Source organism: Drosophila guanche, unplaced genomic scaffold (genome assembly GCF_900245975.1).
Source record: "Drosophila guanche unplaced genomic scaffold, DGUA_6, whole genome shotgun sequence".
NCBI lineage: Eukaryota > Metazoa > Arthropoda > Insecta > Diptera > Drosophilidae > Drosophila > Drosophila guanche.
This window is the reverse complement of record NW_022995743.1, coordinates 16,498,009-16,512,790: the sequence shown is the minus strand read 5'-3', so window position 1 is coordinate 16,512,790 and position 14,782 is coordinate 16,498,009. Positions and strand designations below refer to the sequence as shown.

At 45.6% G+C, this 14,782-nt stretch overlaps 5 protein-coding genes across 10 annotated transcripts; 2 read left to right on the top strand and 3 right to left on the bottom strand.

Annotated features, from left to right (window-relative positions):
• Nucleotides 1–457: 457 nt before the first annotated feature.
• Nucleotides 458–1,632, top strand: LOC117586076 (transcription factor BTF3 homolog 4). Its single transcript, XM_034275935.1, has 2 exons — nt 458–596; nt 677–1,632. The coding sequence occupies exon 2, from the start codon at nt 677–679 to the stop codon at nt 1,187–1,189; it is 513 nt and encodes a 170-aa protein (XP_034131826.1). The 5' UTR covers nt 458–596; the 3' UTR covers nt 1,190–1,632.
• A 1,229-nt stretch (nt 1,633–2,861) lies between these two features.
• Nucleotides 2,862–4,934, bottom strand: LOC117578426 (beta-alanine transporter). The gene is made up of 4 exons (XM_034263890.1): nt 4,769–4,934; nt 4,395–4,710; nt 3,290–4,345; nt 2,862–3,222 (listed from the first exon to the last, which is right to left on the bottom strand). The coding sequence occupies exons 1-4, from the start codon at nt 4,879–4,881 to the stop codon at nt 2,902–2,904; spliced, it is 1,806 nt and encodes a 601-aa protein (XP_034119781.1). The 5' UTR covers nt 4,882–4,934; the 3' UTR covers nt 2,862–2,901.
• A 199-nt stretch (nt 4,935–5,133) lies between these two features.
• Nucleotides 5,134–6,864, bottom strand: LOC117578437 (protein lifeguard 1). Of its 3 annotated transcripts, none has more exons than XM_034263952.1 (4): nt 6,635–6,864; nt 5,979–6,085; nt 5,806–5,907; nt 5,134–5,739 (listed from the first exon to the last, which is right to left on the bottom strand). In XM_034263952.1, the coding sequence occupies exons 1-4, from the start codon at nt 6,651–6,653 to the stop codon at nt 5,233–5,235; spliced, it is 735 nt and encodes a 244-aa protein (XP_034119843.1). In that variant the 5' UTR covers nt 6,654–6,864; the 3' UTR covers nt 5,134–5,232. The 3 variants fall into 3 exon arrangements, with proteins under 3 accessions (XP_034119843.1, XP_034119853.1, XP_034119832.1); XM_034263962.1 differs by lacking the exon at nt 6,635–6,864 and adding an exon at nt 6,140–6,299 and having other exon boundaries at nt 5,979–6,061; XM_034263941.1 differs by lacking the exon at nt 6,635–6,864 and adding an exon at nt 6,140–6,294.
• Nucleotides 6,865–7,137: 273 nt separating this feature from the next.
• Nucleotides 7,138–10,129, bottom strand: LOC117578434 (protein lifeguard 1). Of its 3 annotated transcripts, none has more exons than XM_034263926.1 (5): nt 10,019–10,129; nt 9,426–9,474; nt 8,444–8,778; nt 8,135–8,383; nt 7,715–8,074 (listed from the first exon to the last, which is right to left on the bottom strand). In XM_034263926.1, exons 2-5 carry the CDS (start codon nt 9,430–9,432, stop codon nt 7,715–7,717), a joined length of 951 nt encoding a protein of 316 aa, XP_034119817.1. In that variant the 5' UTR covers nt 9,433–9,474; nt 10,019–10,129. The 3 variants fall into 3 exon arrangements, with proteins under 3 accessions (XP_034119806.1, XP_034119817.1, XP_034119795.1); XM_034263904.1 differs by lacking the exon at nt 9,426–9,474 and adding an exon at nt 9,262–9,368 and having other exon boundaries at nt 10,019–10,106; XM_034263915.1 differs by lacking the exons at nt 9,426–9,474; nt 10,019–10,129 and adding an exon at nt 9,262–9,301 and having other exon boundaries at nt 7,138–8,074.
• A 1,094-nt stretch (nt 10,130–11,223) lies between these two features.
• Nucleotides 11,224–13,854, top strand: LOC117587356 (aspartate--tRNA ligase, cytoplasmic). 2 transcript variants are annotated; one of them, XM_034278009.1, is made up of 5 exons: nt 11,224–11,347; nt 11,745–11,845; nt 11,926–12,251; nt 12,315–13,336; nt 13,400–13,854. In XM_034278009.1, exons 2-5 carry the CDS (start codon nt 11,765–11,767, stop codon nt 13,561–13,563), a joined length of 1,593 nt encoding a protein of 530 aa, XP_034133900.1. In that variant the 5' UTR covers nt 11,224–11,347; nt 11,745–11,764; the 3' UTR covers nt 13,564–13,854. The 2 variants fall into 2 exon arrangements, with proteins under 2 accessions (XP_034133900.1, XP_034133892.1); XM_034278001.1 differs by lacking the exon at nt 11,224–11,347 and adding an exon at nt 11,408–11,510.
• Nucleotides 13,855–14,782: the final 928 nt, after the last annotated feature.

Sequence of the window (14,782 nt, the reverse complement as noted above, 5' to 3'; positions counted from 1 at the left end):
CGAACAGGTTAGCGTTCTAAGCAGTGTGACCGCGGATTTATTGATCAAATATACATACCTTCTATACCGTAAATATACAATAAATCTTAAATAATTTTCTTAATGGGACTTATATCCAATGTATATTCCACGAAAATGAAAAGTTTTGAATAATTTAAGCGTAGTTGTGGTGAAAGTTACAGTGCATCTTTAAGATGTAGATGGAATTAACATTCACAAGCAATCAACTTTTTCACCAGTTTAAATAGAGGGGGCAAGTGGGTTAATTGTAAATTTAATACTCAATTGGTGTATTTTGGTATATTACAATAACTGGCCTTTTTATATTATTATGACCATCTCGTGTAGGGAAGGTACTGTTTTATATTATAAATACTTGGCAAGAAAGGAAGTAATGATCTTAACAAATGGAATATACGATATTGTCCCTCTTTTACTCGTCGGTATATTTTGAAAGCTGGTATATTTTGGTATATTCCTAGGGTTCTGTCACACTGCGTGTCAATTTTATCATGGCGATTTTCTTTTGACTTTGACATCCACTGGGCGCACGTGTTTTCGGGCATAGCTCTGTGTAAATTTGAGTAAAAAGCAAAGTAAATATCGCAGTGAACTGGAATCAGCGTGAAAAACGGCGTAGACTAATCTATTAACATTGAACTTTTCGTGTGTGCAGATGAATCCGGAGAAGCTTAAGAAGTTGCAAGCGCAGGTGCGCATTGGCGGCAAGGGCACCCCCCGTCGTAAGAAGAAGATTGTGCACTCCACCCCCGCAACCGACGACAAGAAGTTGCAGTCGTCCCTGAAGAAGCTGTCGGTGAATACCATTCCCGGCATTGAGGAGGTGAACATCATCAAGAATGACGGCACCGTCATCCACTTCAACAACCCCAAGGCACAGGCTTCGCTGCCAACCAACACGTTCGCCATCACTGGACACGGTGAGAACAAGACCATCACCGAGATGGTCCCCGGCATCCTCACACAACTGGGTCCCCAGGACATCATTCAGCTGAAGAAGCTGGCCACGGAAATCGCCAATAAGAGCGCCGCCGGTGGTGCTGTCGGCGCTGCTGGGGCGGATGCCGGTGACGATGATGTGCCCGATCTGGTCGAGAACTTCGAGGAGGTGGCTATTGCCGGTGCCAAGGCTGACGAGAAGGCTGGTGAAGTGGCGGCCTCGGCCTAACAAGTCAACGATGTTGAGGCGTAGATACACACACATACACTTTAAACAACAATCCACACACACATACAAAACATAGGACGACAGAAGGAAAGAAGGGGCCAGCGGCTGGCATGCAGAACACACCGTCAAGCGGATCCTCTTCTCCCCTCTGGATAGCTGTGTGGGGGATGGAAGTAGGACTGCTGGCATGTGGTTTGTCACTGGATGCGCCGCGCGCCCGGTCTCTTTTTTTTTCTTTTTCGGGGGTCATGCTACACTAAACTAAATACAAATAAAAGGCATCCTAGCGAGCGCTAAACACAACACGTTAAATTTAATAATTATATCTAATATAATAAGGGAACTTTCAATCTTAGAACTACTCGTAGTGTAGCGGGAAACGAAATGTACAACCGCAAAATGTATTTTCCAATGCGATTAAAGCACGTTTCCTTCTATACGAAGTACGAAAAACCAAAACACAGACAGACATCCCATCCGCAACGCCGCCGTCTCGTATTGTTTCCACCGCCGCCCCCACAAGAAACACACACATACAGTTTATACGGTTTTGAGGAGATATTCAAATTTGAAAAGTGATTTTAGGGGACAACACAAACACTCCAGAACAAGTCATTGCCAGGTTGGTCGGAGGGACAGAGAGTAGGAGGATGAATATTTAGTTATTAATAGCATTAGCTCATACTGCTTTCTATTCGAAATTCAAATCCCAGCCCCAATGATGATGTATCCCCCCACCCGGCATCACAAACTCATGTAAACACGAGAGTCCCTATCAAAGCTAAAACTAACTTGAACCAAAATTGTTGAAAACATTTTTTTAATTTGTAAACGTATTTTTTAGACCATCATACATACATTAAAAGAACTGGAAAGAACAATTTATATTTCTGGACATTTTATTTCTGGCGTTTCTATTTTTTTCTTGCATAATCTTTATTGGTGTGCGCGCGTGTGTGTGTATGCGTAGCAACGCCTTTTAGCAAGGGGGAAGCAAAAAGCACGCGGCAGTCTAAACTTGTTGACATTGAGATTCTGTCTTTAAACTGAGTCTGTAGCTGTTTGTGGTCGCAAGAAGTGAACATAGACCGTTTAAATAATTAAATGATGCCTATGACCCGGCTAGGTTTCTCATAATAACATGATTATACGCCAAAATGCAAAGTAAAAAGCCATATTTGCCTGCGTGTGAGGCATGCTTTTTCTGGGATTAGTATGTGTGCGATTTGTTTAAAATTTCAGTCATGAGTCACTGCCGCAACTCGAATTATAAATGCTTTAAAAGGCTGCGATTCGCAACATCAGCGATTTGCTGATGGGCTGTTTGCCGGGAAAGTTTTGCGGTTGGGTTTCTTATCAGTTCGAACCCTTTAAAACACATGTCCAGAGCAAAGGTTAATGCAAATGTTGAAATATATGTATGCAAACATCAAGTCTAAAAGGGGTACATAGTTTAGTAGCTAAATTTGTAGCAGATAATTAAATTAATTTAATTTCATTTCATTTGGGCGGTATTTTGTTGAGTCTATTGGTATTTTCACCCTGCACGGTCACTTTGCGGACGGTCTTATTGGAATCAATGTAAGTCCGGAAACTCTGCACACGTAGGGCTGCCATTTTTACCAAGAAAATTGATCTGGCAGCACCAGGTTGTTGAATTTGAAAGAACCTCTCAATTATTTTAATTTAATGTTTGTCAGAGTTTAAACTAATTACAATGTTCGCATTTCCTTCTTGCAAATACTGCAGACAACCTTGCAGCTAGCAGGACCAGAGCTGCTACTCTCCACTCGATGATACACTGAGGCGGCACCAACTTCGGGGATCACCCTGGGTCGATTTCCGGGGCGAATCTTCTTGTTGGAGCTCTCCACGCAGCAACAAAGCAAGATACTGAGCGAAACCGCCTCCCCCTCTTCCAGAGTCTGTGGAAGATTCCTGTTTCGAGTCTCTGGTAGCAGTAGGCTGGCGAAACCACCAACAATGAGCAGCGCCCCCATCACAATCAGCGGCAGCGCCAGCATTTGCTGGCCCTGCAACGAGACAAAAACGAGATGAGGAACAGATCGGCATCTGGACACCTTCTCGGACAACACTCACCATGTGATTAATAATCGGAATGACAATGGGCCCGATCATGGCTACCACGGAGCTGAAGCTCATGCCCAGGCCCCGCACCACCGTGGGATACAGCTCGGAGGCCAACAGCGGCAGCACCACAAAGGACGAGCTGATGCCCATCTTTCCGACACAGTACAGCAGCAGGGTGATTTTCGGGAAAACGAATGTGGCCACACAGGCCACTCCGCCCACGAGCATCGAAATGAAGAGAATCCATCGCCGTCCGAAGTAGCTGAGTCCTGGCCAGAGAAGCACATACGTGGGCAGCTCCACAGCCCCGGCCAAGAAGAAGTTCCATATCTCGTCGCCGCCCAAGGCAGGGGCGTAATAGCTAAGACCGACATACACGCTGGTGTTGGCGAACCAGATCAGGGTGATAATCAGGGTCTTGCGGCGCATGTTGGTGCCTCGAAACAGATCCAAGATGCCATAGTGAGTGGTTGCCGACGACTCTGCGGCCTTCGTTGTCACTAGACGGTGCTGCAGGCGCTCCACGAAGTCCCTGGTGATGCGCACTCCGTTCACGCGTGCCATTACTTTGAGGATCTTGGTGGCACGCTTCGTCTGCCCCACGGCCATCAGCCAGCGCGGAGACTCGGGCAGCAGAAAGAAGCAGGAGAACAGCATCAGCAGGGGCATGGACACGGCCAGACTGAGCTCCCGCCAGTCTCGCACAATGTAGATGACGCCTGCCAGGACGACCAGTCCCAACGAGTAGGCGATGTTCGAGACAATTGTGCAGAAGACGCGACGATCGGGGCCCACCAGTTCAATGGCCAGGACGTATGGACTCGCCAGAATAGCCGGCACTGTCAGCCCCACCACAAAGCGAAGCGCCAGCCAGACGGAAAAGTTCCAGGCAAAGGCGCTTGCCGCACAGGCTGCAATCTCCAGCAACAGGTAAGCGTAGAAAGAGGGTCGCCGGCCCCACATATCCACCAGATAACCGAACACGTAGTTTCCCAGCAGTCCACCCACACCAAAGATGACCAATGCCAGTGTCACCAGGTAGCTTCTGTCGCACACCAAATTCCACTACAATCAGAGGAAGTCAGAGAGAAACAGCGAAGATCGTTGTACCCACCTCTTGGACCACTGTGCTGGAGTAAATGGACTTGTCGTAGTGCCAGCCATGCTGGCAGGGCACTATTCGCGCAGACTCCGGCTGCAGCTTAAGCAGATCTTCAGCCTCTTGCCTGATCAGATCAAAAGGCGGTCGGTACTCCAGGTAACGAACGATGTCGCTGTAGTTGCGGGCATACATGGAGCACTCGGCGTAGGCACCGTGACGGTTGCGCGGTATGCTCAGATTCTTCACCAACTGCACATAGTCCTGGGTCCATGGCTCCAGCTCTGGCACTCGACACCAGTGCTGTGGTGTGGCCGCGATGAATAGCTGACTGCAAGGTCACGCCAAAGGCTTAGAATCAGTGCAGGCAAAGAAGAGCAGGTGTTTACCTGTAGGCGTGAAAGGCGCAGGGCAGGGCAGCCGGCAGCAGCACCGAGCATATAATGACTTTCTGGTAGAGGCCGAAAGATCCCACCTCCTTAAGTACCTCATCGAAGTCCATGTCGTCTGCATCCGAGCCAAGCGCGCGCACAACTAACGAACACTGATGCCGCCGGGGACCTTGCTCACTTCCAGGCCAGGAATTGACGATGTTCTGCAATCGCCACAGGGGCTGATTGAACATAATTACATTACGGCCTTTCATGTGTTTTAATTAATTGGACACCGCAGCGTGGGCAAGGTTCGAGATTTGCGAACACAGATGCACCGATCCACACTGCAAAATCCCACCAAAGCGATCACTCGGGCATGTTGGTCTGGTAGTCAAAATTGTATTTCTTCGTATAGGGTGCATAAAATTAAATTACATATTTGTAGAACTGGAACGGGACTGCCTTAAACACGGATGCGTCTATTTGCGGGCCAATCCGATGATGGTCAGAATGTACATAAAGATATTGATAATGTCCAGGTAGAGGTTGAGCGCCGCGAAGATATACTCCTCGGGACTGATTGAGTACTTGTGGTTGCCGCCCAGCATCAACTGCGTGTCGTACACCAGATACACGGAGAAGAGCAGGGCACCCAGCGAGGCGTACACCATTTGGATCACCTGGCCCGGAATAAAGATGGCAATGATGCCAAAGATGATGAAGACCACCAGGCAGCACACCAGCACACCGCCGCACATCGTAAAGTCCCACTTGGTTTGCAATGCAAAGAGGGTAAGACCCAGGGTCACGGCTGCCGTAATTCCAACAGCCATCAGCACCTCATTGGCCTCATACTGTCCGGCCACCATGCCCAGCAGGAAGGATTCAGCGATCGTGAACAGGAATAGGAATATAAAGTTGATCGGCGTTTTCCGGCGAACGCTCTCGCAGCATGCCATGCAGATCATCGTCACAATAAGAACGGCCTGCAATAAAGAAGATAACAGAGATGTTATATCCACAAAAGGATACTCTGTGGCAGCTTCACTCACCAGAGCGATCCAAACGAGATATGGGTTCTTCTGGACCCATTCTTGTGTGGCCTTTGAGAAGGTGAAAACGCTGACAAAACCAAACGTGATCAGCAGTTGTACCTAGGGAGTAAAATAGATCATAGCTGATGTGTTATCTGCTGTTGATTAGCTGCTGCTGCTGGTTCACTTACCATCAAAATGAGGTACACCTTTCTGATGAAGCCTTTTCTGATGCTCTGGTCATCGAAATCGAACGTCTTGTCGGCCTCCCCATCTGTGTAGGCGCCAGTTTCATCGCCTATGGTTGCAGACAGGTTCAAAGGATTTAAGAATTAATTAATCGATGACTAACCGTATTGATAGTGGGTGCTCATGGCTGGATTGTTATATATATATGTATATTTATAGGCTCTCTTTCTCGGTGTGTCTGCCGCCGCAGTTACGTTTCGTGTGAGTTCTTCCGCTTGCAGGTGTGATGGGTCTAATGGTCTAAGCCGTTTTGTCCTACCAAATGGTATCCCATATGGCGGACAGTTTGCAGATTAGCCTAGACGCTTATCAAATCGACTGTCAGACGCACACACCGACAGCTCACCGAAGCTAACCGAAGTGGATGCAGATAACACACAATTGTGTGCCATTGAGTAACCGATTGTGGCCCAGCAAAGGTTCGATATCTCTCTCTCAGTAGGTGAATCACAGACGAGACCGTGCAACAAACAAAATTATTGGTCTCCCAGCAGAGGGAGAGAGAGCTCTGGGCCAATCGGCGATTATCTTATCGGGAACACTTTCTCGCCACAATTCTTTTGGCTCAGCATTCCATTTTTCCCCATCCTGTACTTGCCTTGCTGGTAGTGATACATTTTATTTATATATAGCGGCTATATCGGTGACTACGACTGGTTGGAAATCCCTCGAACTACTGATCAGCAAGCAGGTGGCGGTGACCCGGTTGCACACACAATTTAAAAGACACTCAGACACCCACACACACAATCGTGGTGACTCTGATAAGAAAGTCAACCCAACTAACGCGACAAATGATAAAGAAAAGGTACTTTTATTTGATAAAGTTTCCCCTCTTTTTGTTTTTTTTTTGGTAATCCGTGCGCAAGCGACGATGGCCGTCTGCATACTGATGATATTGTATGCCACTTGTGGCGGTGGCAATGCCCCCCCAGGCTGAACTGCGATGGGGAAGACCTACAAAGGCTGCTCTCTGTGGTTAGAAGAAGCCAACTTTAATAAATAGACGGGCTTTATTGTTGACTTTAAACTCAGTGTCGCTGCAGGGCCCACATCGTTCAGTATTGGATTTACAATTACAGTTCGGTATTCTGTAGTTGGTTTGTTTGCCCTTTTTTTACATAGTTAAACGTATTTAACAATTGCAAGCAGTGTTGCATATATAATATATGTATATGTAGGTATAGTATATGCTCATATAAATATGTATATACGTGACTATTTATTGTTATTATTTGAATGGCATATCAATTTGGTATTTAATAATTATCCTCGCAACTGAATTTCGATAATGATCTGAAGAGGCTGAGGGGAAATATTTGAAGACATTCAAACAGATTTATGCATGTCGGAAACCAGCTTAAATACGAATTACATAACAAAAAGTAAATTAAAATATTAGTTTTGTATTCACTTTACCTTGCAAACTACATTTAAGGAAATTGGAACTGGCCAAACACAACGAGAAGATATACATAGATAGTGGATCGAATTGAGTAATCTTTAAGTTGAAGATTGCCGACATTTCATTTCGTTTCTCAATTTCAGAACAGGTTAGAGGCGAATGAGATTATGCGACAACAATATCGATAAGCCGGCTAAAGCTATATCCGGTTAAAACTGTAAAGAATATGCATTTGGAAATGTGCAGATCGTCTGCCCGTTGAATCGGTCGCCCTTAGTCGCGCGAGGCTCCAATTATAGTCAGAATGTACATGAAGATGTTGATGATGTCCAGATAGAGATTCAGCGCAGCGAAGATGTATTCTTCGGGACTGATCGAATACTTGTGATCGCCGCCCATCATCAGCTGCGTATCGTAGATGAGGTACACGGAGAACAGAAGCGCTCCGAATGAGGCGTACACAAGTGTGATGATTTTTCCCTTCATAAACATGGCCACAATGCCGAAGATCAGGAATACCACCATGCAGGCAATCAGAATGCCGCCCATCATGGTAAAGTCGTATTTGGTTTGCAGCGCAAAGAGCGTGAGGGCTAGACAAACAGCCGCCGTTATACCCACAGCCAAGAGTACCTGAAACCAACGAGACTCGATCAGCAGGCTGCGAAAGCATTAACATGGAGGTACACTCACCTCGGTGGGGGCATAGCGAGTGGCCGATACGCCCATTAAGAACGATTGAGCGATTGTAAATATTCCCAAGAAGATGAAATTTGTCGGTGTCTGCCGGCGAACGCTTTCGCAACAGGCCATACTCAGCATGGTGACCAGCATTACGCCAAGAGCCACCCAGAAGAGCCACATGTTCTTGGCGGCGAAGTTTCTAGTTCCTTGGTGAAAGACGAACAGGGCAACTGCTCCGAAAGTAACCAACAGTTGACCCTGAAAGAAGAACAAATTTTGAATTAAAACAAAGACACATGAAATCGTGTTTTCACTTACCATTAGAATCAAATAGACTTTGCGTATGAAACCGCGACGGATGCTCTGGTCGTCGAAGGAAAAGTTTTTGGGCTGACTCTCTGGATCGTCGTAGGCGCCATAGCCGCCCGCCGAAGGTGGTGGCTGAATGAAGCCCGGCTGCGGTGCATAGCCACCTGGTGGTGGTCCCTGGCCATAGGGTTGGCCATACGGTCCCTGTGGATAGGGTTGAGCACCACCCTGGGCATAGGGCAGGTAACCGCCTTGCGGAGGAGGTCCTTGAGGCGGATAGCCTCCGCCGCCGTAGCCTCCTTGCGGTGGATAGCCGCCACCGTAGTTGTATTGCTGATTTGGATCTGTTGAAGACATTTGAACTTAGCTTTTGTTCTGTTGCTCAATTTCCAAAGATTTTCTTCTAGAGCATTCCACAAGGCGCATTTGGTGAATAGTCTACATTAAAAAAGAACTCGCATTCGCTACCCAGAACTGTGAAATCAGAATGATTCGCTTCGGATGGCTGTGGCAAGTCATTACCCAGAAATGAGAGATCAACGATAGCAAGCATCCAACGATTCTCTAAAGTAAACATATTCAACCAAACCATGATAAGGAAGTACAAATATAAGTTCTTAATGTAAAGAGTACGACATGACAATGATTCAACTTTTAATGGGTTGGAGTTTGGCTGCTCTGAGAAAATCGCACCAGCGAATCAGGTTACGTTTGATGCAATCGTCCAACAAGAGAGACAAGGAGACGGGTTACAAGAACAGAAAGAAGCATGCGATAACCCAAAAAAGCAATTAATTTAGATAAAAAAATTTGCAATAAAAATAGACCTTGGTACTGGGGATACTGAGGGACACTTTGCCACGACATTGCACTGTGGTTACTGTGGTACTGCTCTCGGCCTTTCTTTCTCTCTAAAGATCTCTAACTGATGCTGCTGTGAAGTAGACCCAAGAAACGTTCGGTTAGTCAAGTTTTGCCCCTTGGCACTCACCTTGCATTGCAGAGGTCGCCGCGTAGCACTTAGTGTGATGAGAATTTACCTGAAAACAGAGATGGAAGGGAAAGTGATAACATAAAATAAGTGCTGATGCATCAGCGCCACTAATTAAATTAGCAACCAAATGTGGCTCATTAATGGGTAAACGTTTCGTTTGAAACGCACATCTTGTGGCATGCAACTTCAATTATCAATTAATGCGGGCTCTTCCTGGTAGCTTTATGGATTTGTTGTGGCAAAAATTACGTGTGCAGTGCCCTCAGCAGAGTGTGTACGTGAGCGTGGGAGTGCTTTGCTCTCGAGGGGGATGCCATTTATTAATTTACCTACATACACACAGCTGAAACCATTCGCTTTCAACTAGTCGTTGCTATTAAATTGGTGCAGCTGGAGTGTACACACATCAATAATACATACTTCTCGAGCGGTTTGTTTGTATACGCCAGAAAAATGGTGACTCACTCTTTCACCATATCCACAAATATACCGGGGAAGAACATCACTTGAGAATCAATTGGAGTTGCGTACTTTTCGCATGCCACAGCATAAGATTAAATGTTTACCTTAACTTTAACTTAATTATTTACCTCAGGATTGTTTACGAATTCGTTCACACAAGCAAATTTTTGTTTTTCTGGAATATTCACGAAATAGAGATGTGGGCGAGCTATCGAGTAAATCCTATCGATTGGGATGGCAGGACGTGTTAAAGTAAGGGTGGCGCGAGATTGTTAGATATATCGATATTTTTCTTAGATCGGGACCAGTGTTGGCAGTTTAGCTGTTTTCCCATAGATATAGCGTTTTTAATTTATTTAAAGCGTTGGCAACACTGACAGGAGAGCCTGACAGAGAATTTCCCTGACCATTTACGCGCAGGAGAGAACTTCCCTGATCAAACTTCCTCCATCCAATTAACCCATCAAATGAAAAATTCAAATACAAATTTGTAAAATAAAAGGTCATAAGGTATACATTCCAATAAAAAGGAGTACTTATAATAAGCCAAATTGATTCTTCAATCGGCTTAAATTATTGTTTCAGTGTTAAAAGTCTCTGCAAGCTAGTAATATCAAAAAAATTTTAAATGAGATTGTACATTTTGCAATATTTTTTAAGATCTGCCGGTATATTTTATCGACAAAATTGACAAAAATTCGTGTTATTAAAAAGCTCAACTAGTCCTTGCAAATAGCTAAGTATAGCCTGAAAATTTTGATTATAATGCTATAGTCTTCTCCAGCTGAACTTAAGTAAGTAAATTTGTTCGTTATGTTTTGCATTAATGCTAGACTTAAAATGCAGCAGAATCTCGATATTAAAACCCTATTTTTTCCTGGGGTGATTCTAATTTCTGGTCATTGTTTTTTGCACACCAAATGGGCTGGCCAGAGTTTAACGCAAAACTAATTTGCTATATAAATATTTCATTAAGTTTCATTGAGTTTCACTCAACTCGTAAAAAATCATTTTAAATTTTTTTTACTTCTGTAATTTGACGTTCAGTCATCATCTGACGTTTATTTGAACAAGCGTATGAAGCGTTAAAGTGCTATGAATAGCTCGGGGACTCCCAGTTTTTAATTGGCGTCTACGAAATGCTAAATATTTATCATTCATTCATTTATATTCTTTTATAGTACTTTTCGATCTTCTTTTGGCCGTTTAAATGGAAAAAATACTACAAAGTACTTAAGTTTGGCATAGTAAAGTATACAAATACCTGACAGAATGCTGGAAAAGAGCAATAATTCCCGCAACCCGCTATTTTATATTTCATACCGTTTTTGGCAATTGAAAAACGCTAGATCTATTGGGAAAATAGCTAAATCGCCAACGCTGACTCGCATGCTGCAATCGTCCACGACGCTCGTGAAATTTTTGTTTTCTGTATTAAAAAGGGCGAGAATTTGCTGGTAAGTTAAGTGCAATTGTTCAAACAATGGAAGTAATCAATAAGTGGCGGTGAATCATGCCGAGCATTGTCTCAGCGAACAGAAGCGTTGCAGTTTAGGTTATGTGCGTGCCGTGCCGCTTGTGACAAAGGGCCTCCGCACTCTCAACATATGGAAAGGGAAGGTGGAGGACCGGGTTGCTGACCTGCATTGAGGAAAAGCCGGAAGCCTCTGTCAGTTAATTCGCAAATGGGACATCTCATCCGCTAGTTTCTATTTATAAAGATAGTGACGCAACTCGTCACTCCCCCCTGCCTGCTTTCCCATTCCACTAGTCGCCTGTTGCTTATCGGAATTTATGCGGTTTACGACTGTTTGTTTGTGGTACTGTATCGAACGATAAACGTTTATTTTACAGCTGTTTGTGTGCATTCCAACATGGTCGAAGACAAGGAGAACGTGGAAAGTGGGGAGCAGGTCTCCAAGAAGGGAGCCAAGAAGCTGGCCAAGGCAGCCAAGGTAATTTGTTGATTTTGCGGACGTGGCGTGAGTGTGCGGTGGCGATAACAGCTCTAATGCGTGTACCATTATCTCCACAGAAAGCTGAGCTGAAGGCGGAGACGGCGACTGCTATTGCCGCTAACAATGCAGCTGGCGACAACGCAGTGGACACCGCCGTAGGCCGCTATGGCCTCTCCGAAATGATTCAATCGAAGGACAAACGCACCGAGCGCAATTTCGTGGTCGTACACGAGCTGGGCAGCCACGTGGAAAAAGGATTGCTCTGGGTACGCGGACGCGTTCACACATCGCGGTCCAAGGGCAAACAATGTTTCCTCATCCTGCGCCAGCAGAGCAGCACGGTGCAGTGCATCCTGGCTGTGGGCGACATCATTTCCAAGCAGATGGTGAAGTTCGCGGGAAAGTATGTCGTATGAATTACACCAATCATTATCATTGATTTCTAATCCCAATTATCTTTTTGCAGTATTCCCAAGGAGAGCATCATCGATATCCAGGCCAAGGCAGTCTCAGTGCCCATCAAGATCGAATCTTGCACTGAGCAAACACTGGAGCTGTCTGTCGAACAAATATTTGTAATTTCCCAGGCCAAGGCTCAGCTGCCGTTGCAAATTGAGGATGCCTCGCGGCCAGAGAACGCCGATGATGAGGGGCTCAATATTCGCGTCAATCAGGACACTAGACTGGATAATCGTGTCCTGGACCTGAGGACGCCGGCCAATCAGGCCATATTCCGCCTGGAGGCTGGTGTCTGCCGCCTTTTCCGTGATATTCTCACCGAGCAGGGCTTTACCGAGATCCACACGCCGAAAATCATTTCGGCCGCCAGTGAAGGAGGTGCCAATGTGTTCACCGTCAGCTATTTCAAAGATTCGGCGTATCTGGCCCAGTCCCCACAGCTGTACAAGCAAATGGCCATTGCCGCTGACTTTGACAAGGTGTACACCGTGGGCGCTGTGTTTCGTGCAGAAGACTCGAACACTCACAGGCATTTGACGGAGTTTGTGGGCCTCGACTTGGAGATGGCCTTCAAATATCACTACCACGAGGTGCTCCACACAATTGGCAACACTTTCACAGCCATTTTCAAGGGACTGCGCGACAAGTACAGCCGTGAGATCGAGTCGGTGGGCCAGCAGTACAAGGTGGACGCCTTCAAGTTCTTGGAGCCCCCACTGATACTGCAGTTCTCCGAGGGTGTGGCTATGTTGCGCGAGGCTGGCGTGGAGACGGGCGACGAGGAGGATTTATCGACGCCAAATGAGAAGCTACTGGGTCGCCTGGTTAAGGCCAAATACGACACTGACTTTTACATCCTGGACAAGTTCCCACTGGCGATACGCCCCTTCTACACTATGCCCGATCCCAGCAACTCAACTTACTCCAACTCCTACGACATGTTTATGCGTGGCGAGGAGATCCTGTCCGGAGCACAACGTATACACGATCCGGAGTACTTAATTGAGCGTGCCAAGCACCATGGTATCGGTTAGTATCTTTGAATGAAGTTTTTCCCCAACTGCCACTCTTAAAACTGAATTCTTGCTTCAGATACCACTAAAATTGCGGCATACATCGAATCCTTCCGCTATGGCTGCCCTCCTCATGCAGGCGGTGGCATTGGCATGGAGCGCGTCGTCATGTTGTACTTGGGCTTGGATAACATTCGCAAGACCTCCATGTTCCCACGCGATCCCAAGCGGCTGACGCCTTAAGCACACATCGCCACACAACACCCTGATACTCTATCGATTTGAATTAAATTCGAAAACCCCAATTGTTTTAATTTCCCTGTGACCTTTCCAATCCAACTCCAGTTACTTTTATTTCAACACTGATCCCTTCCTTATTCCCGGCTACAAATACGGCGGGCCCTCTTACACCGCCACTAGCATGCTGCAGAGTTGTTTAACAACACGGAACACTGCAAGAGAAGACTGCCTAGAGTCAGGTTTAATTTGATGATTCGTAAGAAAATAAATCTGTACGCGTGTCTTTGTACTTTATTCATCGAAAATTTATGGTTTTGGGTGTTTTCAAACGGAAGTTCCAAGTAGGGACAAACACTTGTTTAATAGAGAGTCCGATCCTAAGTATGGTTTGTTCTGATTCATGGGTTACAATGGAATATTTAACTCTTTAATGAATGAGAATATGGAACCCTGCTCTCAGATGTGCAATTCACTACCTCTGCTTATAGAAACCTGTAATTGTGTTTATAATTTATAAAATAATGATTTTAAGTAGGCAGTTCGGAGAAATGTTTGTCCCGAAATGTCTATAGAATTTCATGGCTTATGTTTTCCAATACATGGTCGAACAACCGAATGTCTTTTCTCTGCTATAAACAGAGTTCAGTGGTAATAAGGTAATTCCCAGCTACTGTCGATTCTTCGTAATCTCAAGCCAAAACAATCAAAATCCGCTTTCGAAGGTTTTGCACTATTGAAGCAATATTCAATATAAAACTTGATACTAAAACACCAATTAAAGAGTAGCTGACAATCTTAGGGTCGCCGCACCTTGTCAGCCACAATAAATTGTATTCATTTGAAATTAGATTATTATCCATAGGAGCACGTCACGCTGGGAGCTGTGGGGCATGGGGCAATGGGTGCACTGCGAACACTGTTGACACAGTTGGCGCATACTTTTCGGTGGGGAACAAAAGGACGAAGGCGAATTCCTTTCAATCTGGTGTGTACCGGCCTGCCTGCCTGCTATCGGGAAACGGACTTTAAAATCAAACATGGTCGAGTCCATAGACCAGAGGAAACACACGCAGGCATTTACAGTATATCGTATATTTGTGTATGTATGTATGCACTGAATACGTTGCGGAGGAGTTTCCGTCTACTTCAAGACACAATTGAGACGCACTCCATTTTATTTTCACACCGATGCGGGGTGCGGGGCATCGTTAGCTCAGACACC

What these genes read in the sequence shown, in the direction of transcription:
- LOC117578426 (XM_034263890.1), bottom strand. Translation starts at nt 4,881, where the DNA reads ATGGACTTCGATGAGGTACTTAAGGAGGTGGGATCTTTCGGCCTCTAC. An exon ending in TGCGCCTTTCACGCCTACAG is followed by an intron (nt 4,711 to 4,768) that starts GTAAACACCTGC and finishes GTGACCTTGCAG; the next exon opens with TCAGCTATTCATCGCGGCCA. An exon ending in TTCCGATTATTAATCACATG is followed by an intron (nt 3,223 to 3,289) that starts GTGAGTGTTGTC and finishes GTCTCGTTGCAG; the next exon opens with GGCCAGCAAATGCTGGCGCT.
- LOC117578434 (XM_034263904.1), bottom strand. Translation starts at nt 9,301, where the DNA reads ATGTCGTGGCAAAGTGTCCCTCAGTATCCCCAGTACCAAG. An exon ending in TCAGTATCCCCAGTACCAAG is followed by an intron (nt 8,779 to 9,261) that starts GTCTATTTTTAT and finishes TGTCTTCAACAG; the next exon opens with ATCCAAATCAGCAATACAAC. An exon ending in CTCGCTATGCCCCCACCGAG is followed by an intron (nt 8,075 to 8,134) that starts GTGAGTGTACCT and finishes CGTTGGTTTCAG; the next exon opens with GTACTCTTGGCTGTGGGTAT.
- LOC117586076 (XM_034275935.1), top strand. Translation starts at nt 677, where the DNA reads ATGAATCCGGAGAAGCTTAAGAAGTTGCAAGCGCAGGTGCGCATTGGC.
- LOC117578437 (XM_034263941.1), bottom strand. Translation starts at nt 6,161, where the DNA reads ATGAGCACCCACTATCAATACG. An exon ending in AGGTGTACCTCATTTTGATG is followed by an intron (nt 5,908 to 5,978) that starts GTAAGTGAACCA and finishes TTTACTCCCTAG; the next exon opens with GTACAACTGCTGATCACGTT. An exon ending in ATCTCGTTTGGATCGCTCTG is followed by an intron (nt 5,740 to 5,805) that starts GTGAGTGAAGCT and finishes TCTTTATTGCAG; the next exon opens with GCCGTTCTTATTGTGACGAT.
- LOC117587356 (XM_034278001.1), top strand. An exon ending in AGCTGGCCAAGGCAGCCAAG is followed by an intron (nt 11,846 to 11,925) that starts GTAATTTGTTGA and finishes TTATCTCCACAG; the next exon opens with AAAGCTGAGCTGAAGGCGGA. An exon ending in ATGGTGAAGTTCGCGGGAAA is followed by an intron (nt 12,252 to 12,314) that starts GTATGTCGTATG and finishes ATCTTTTTGCAG; the next exon opens with TATTCCCAAGGAGAGCATCA.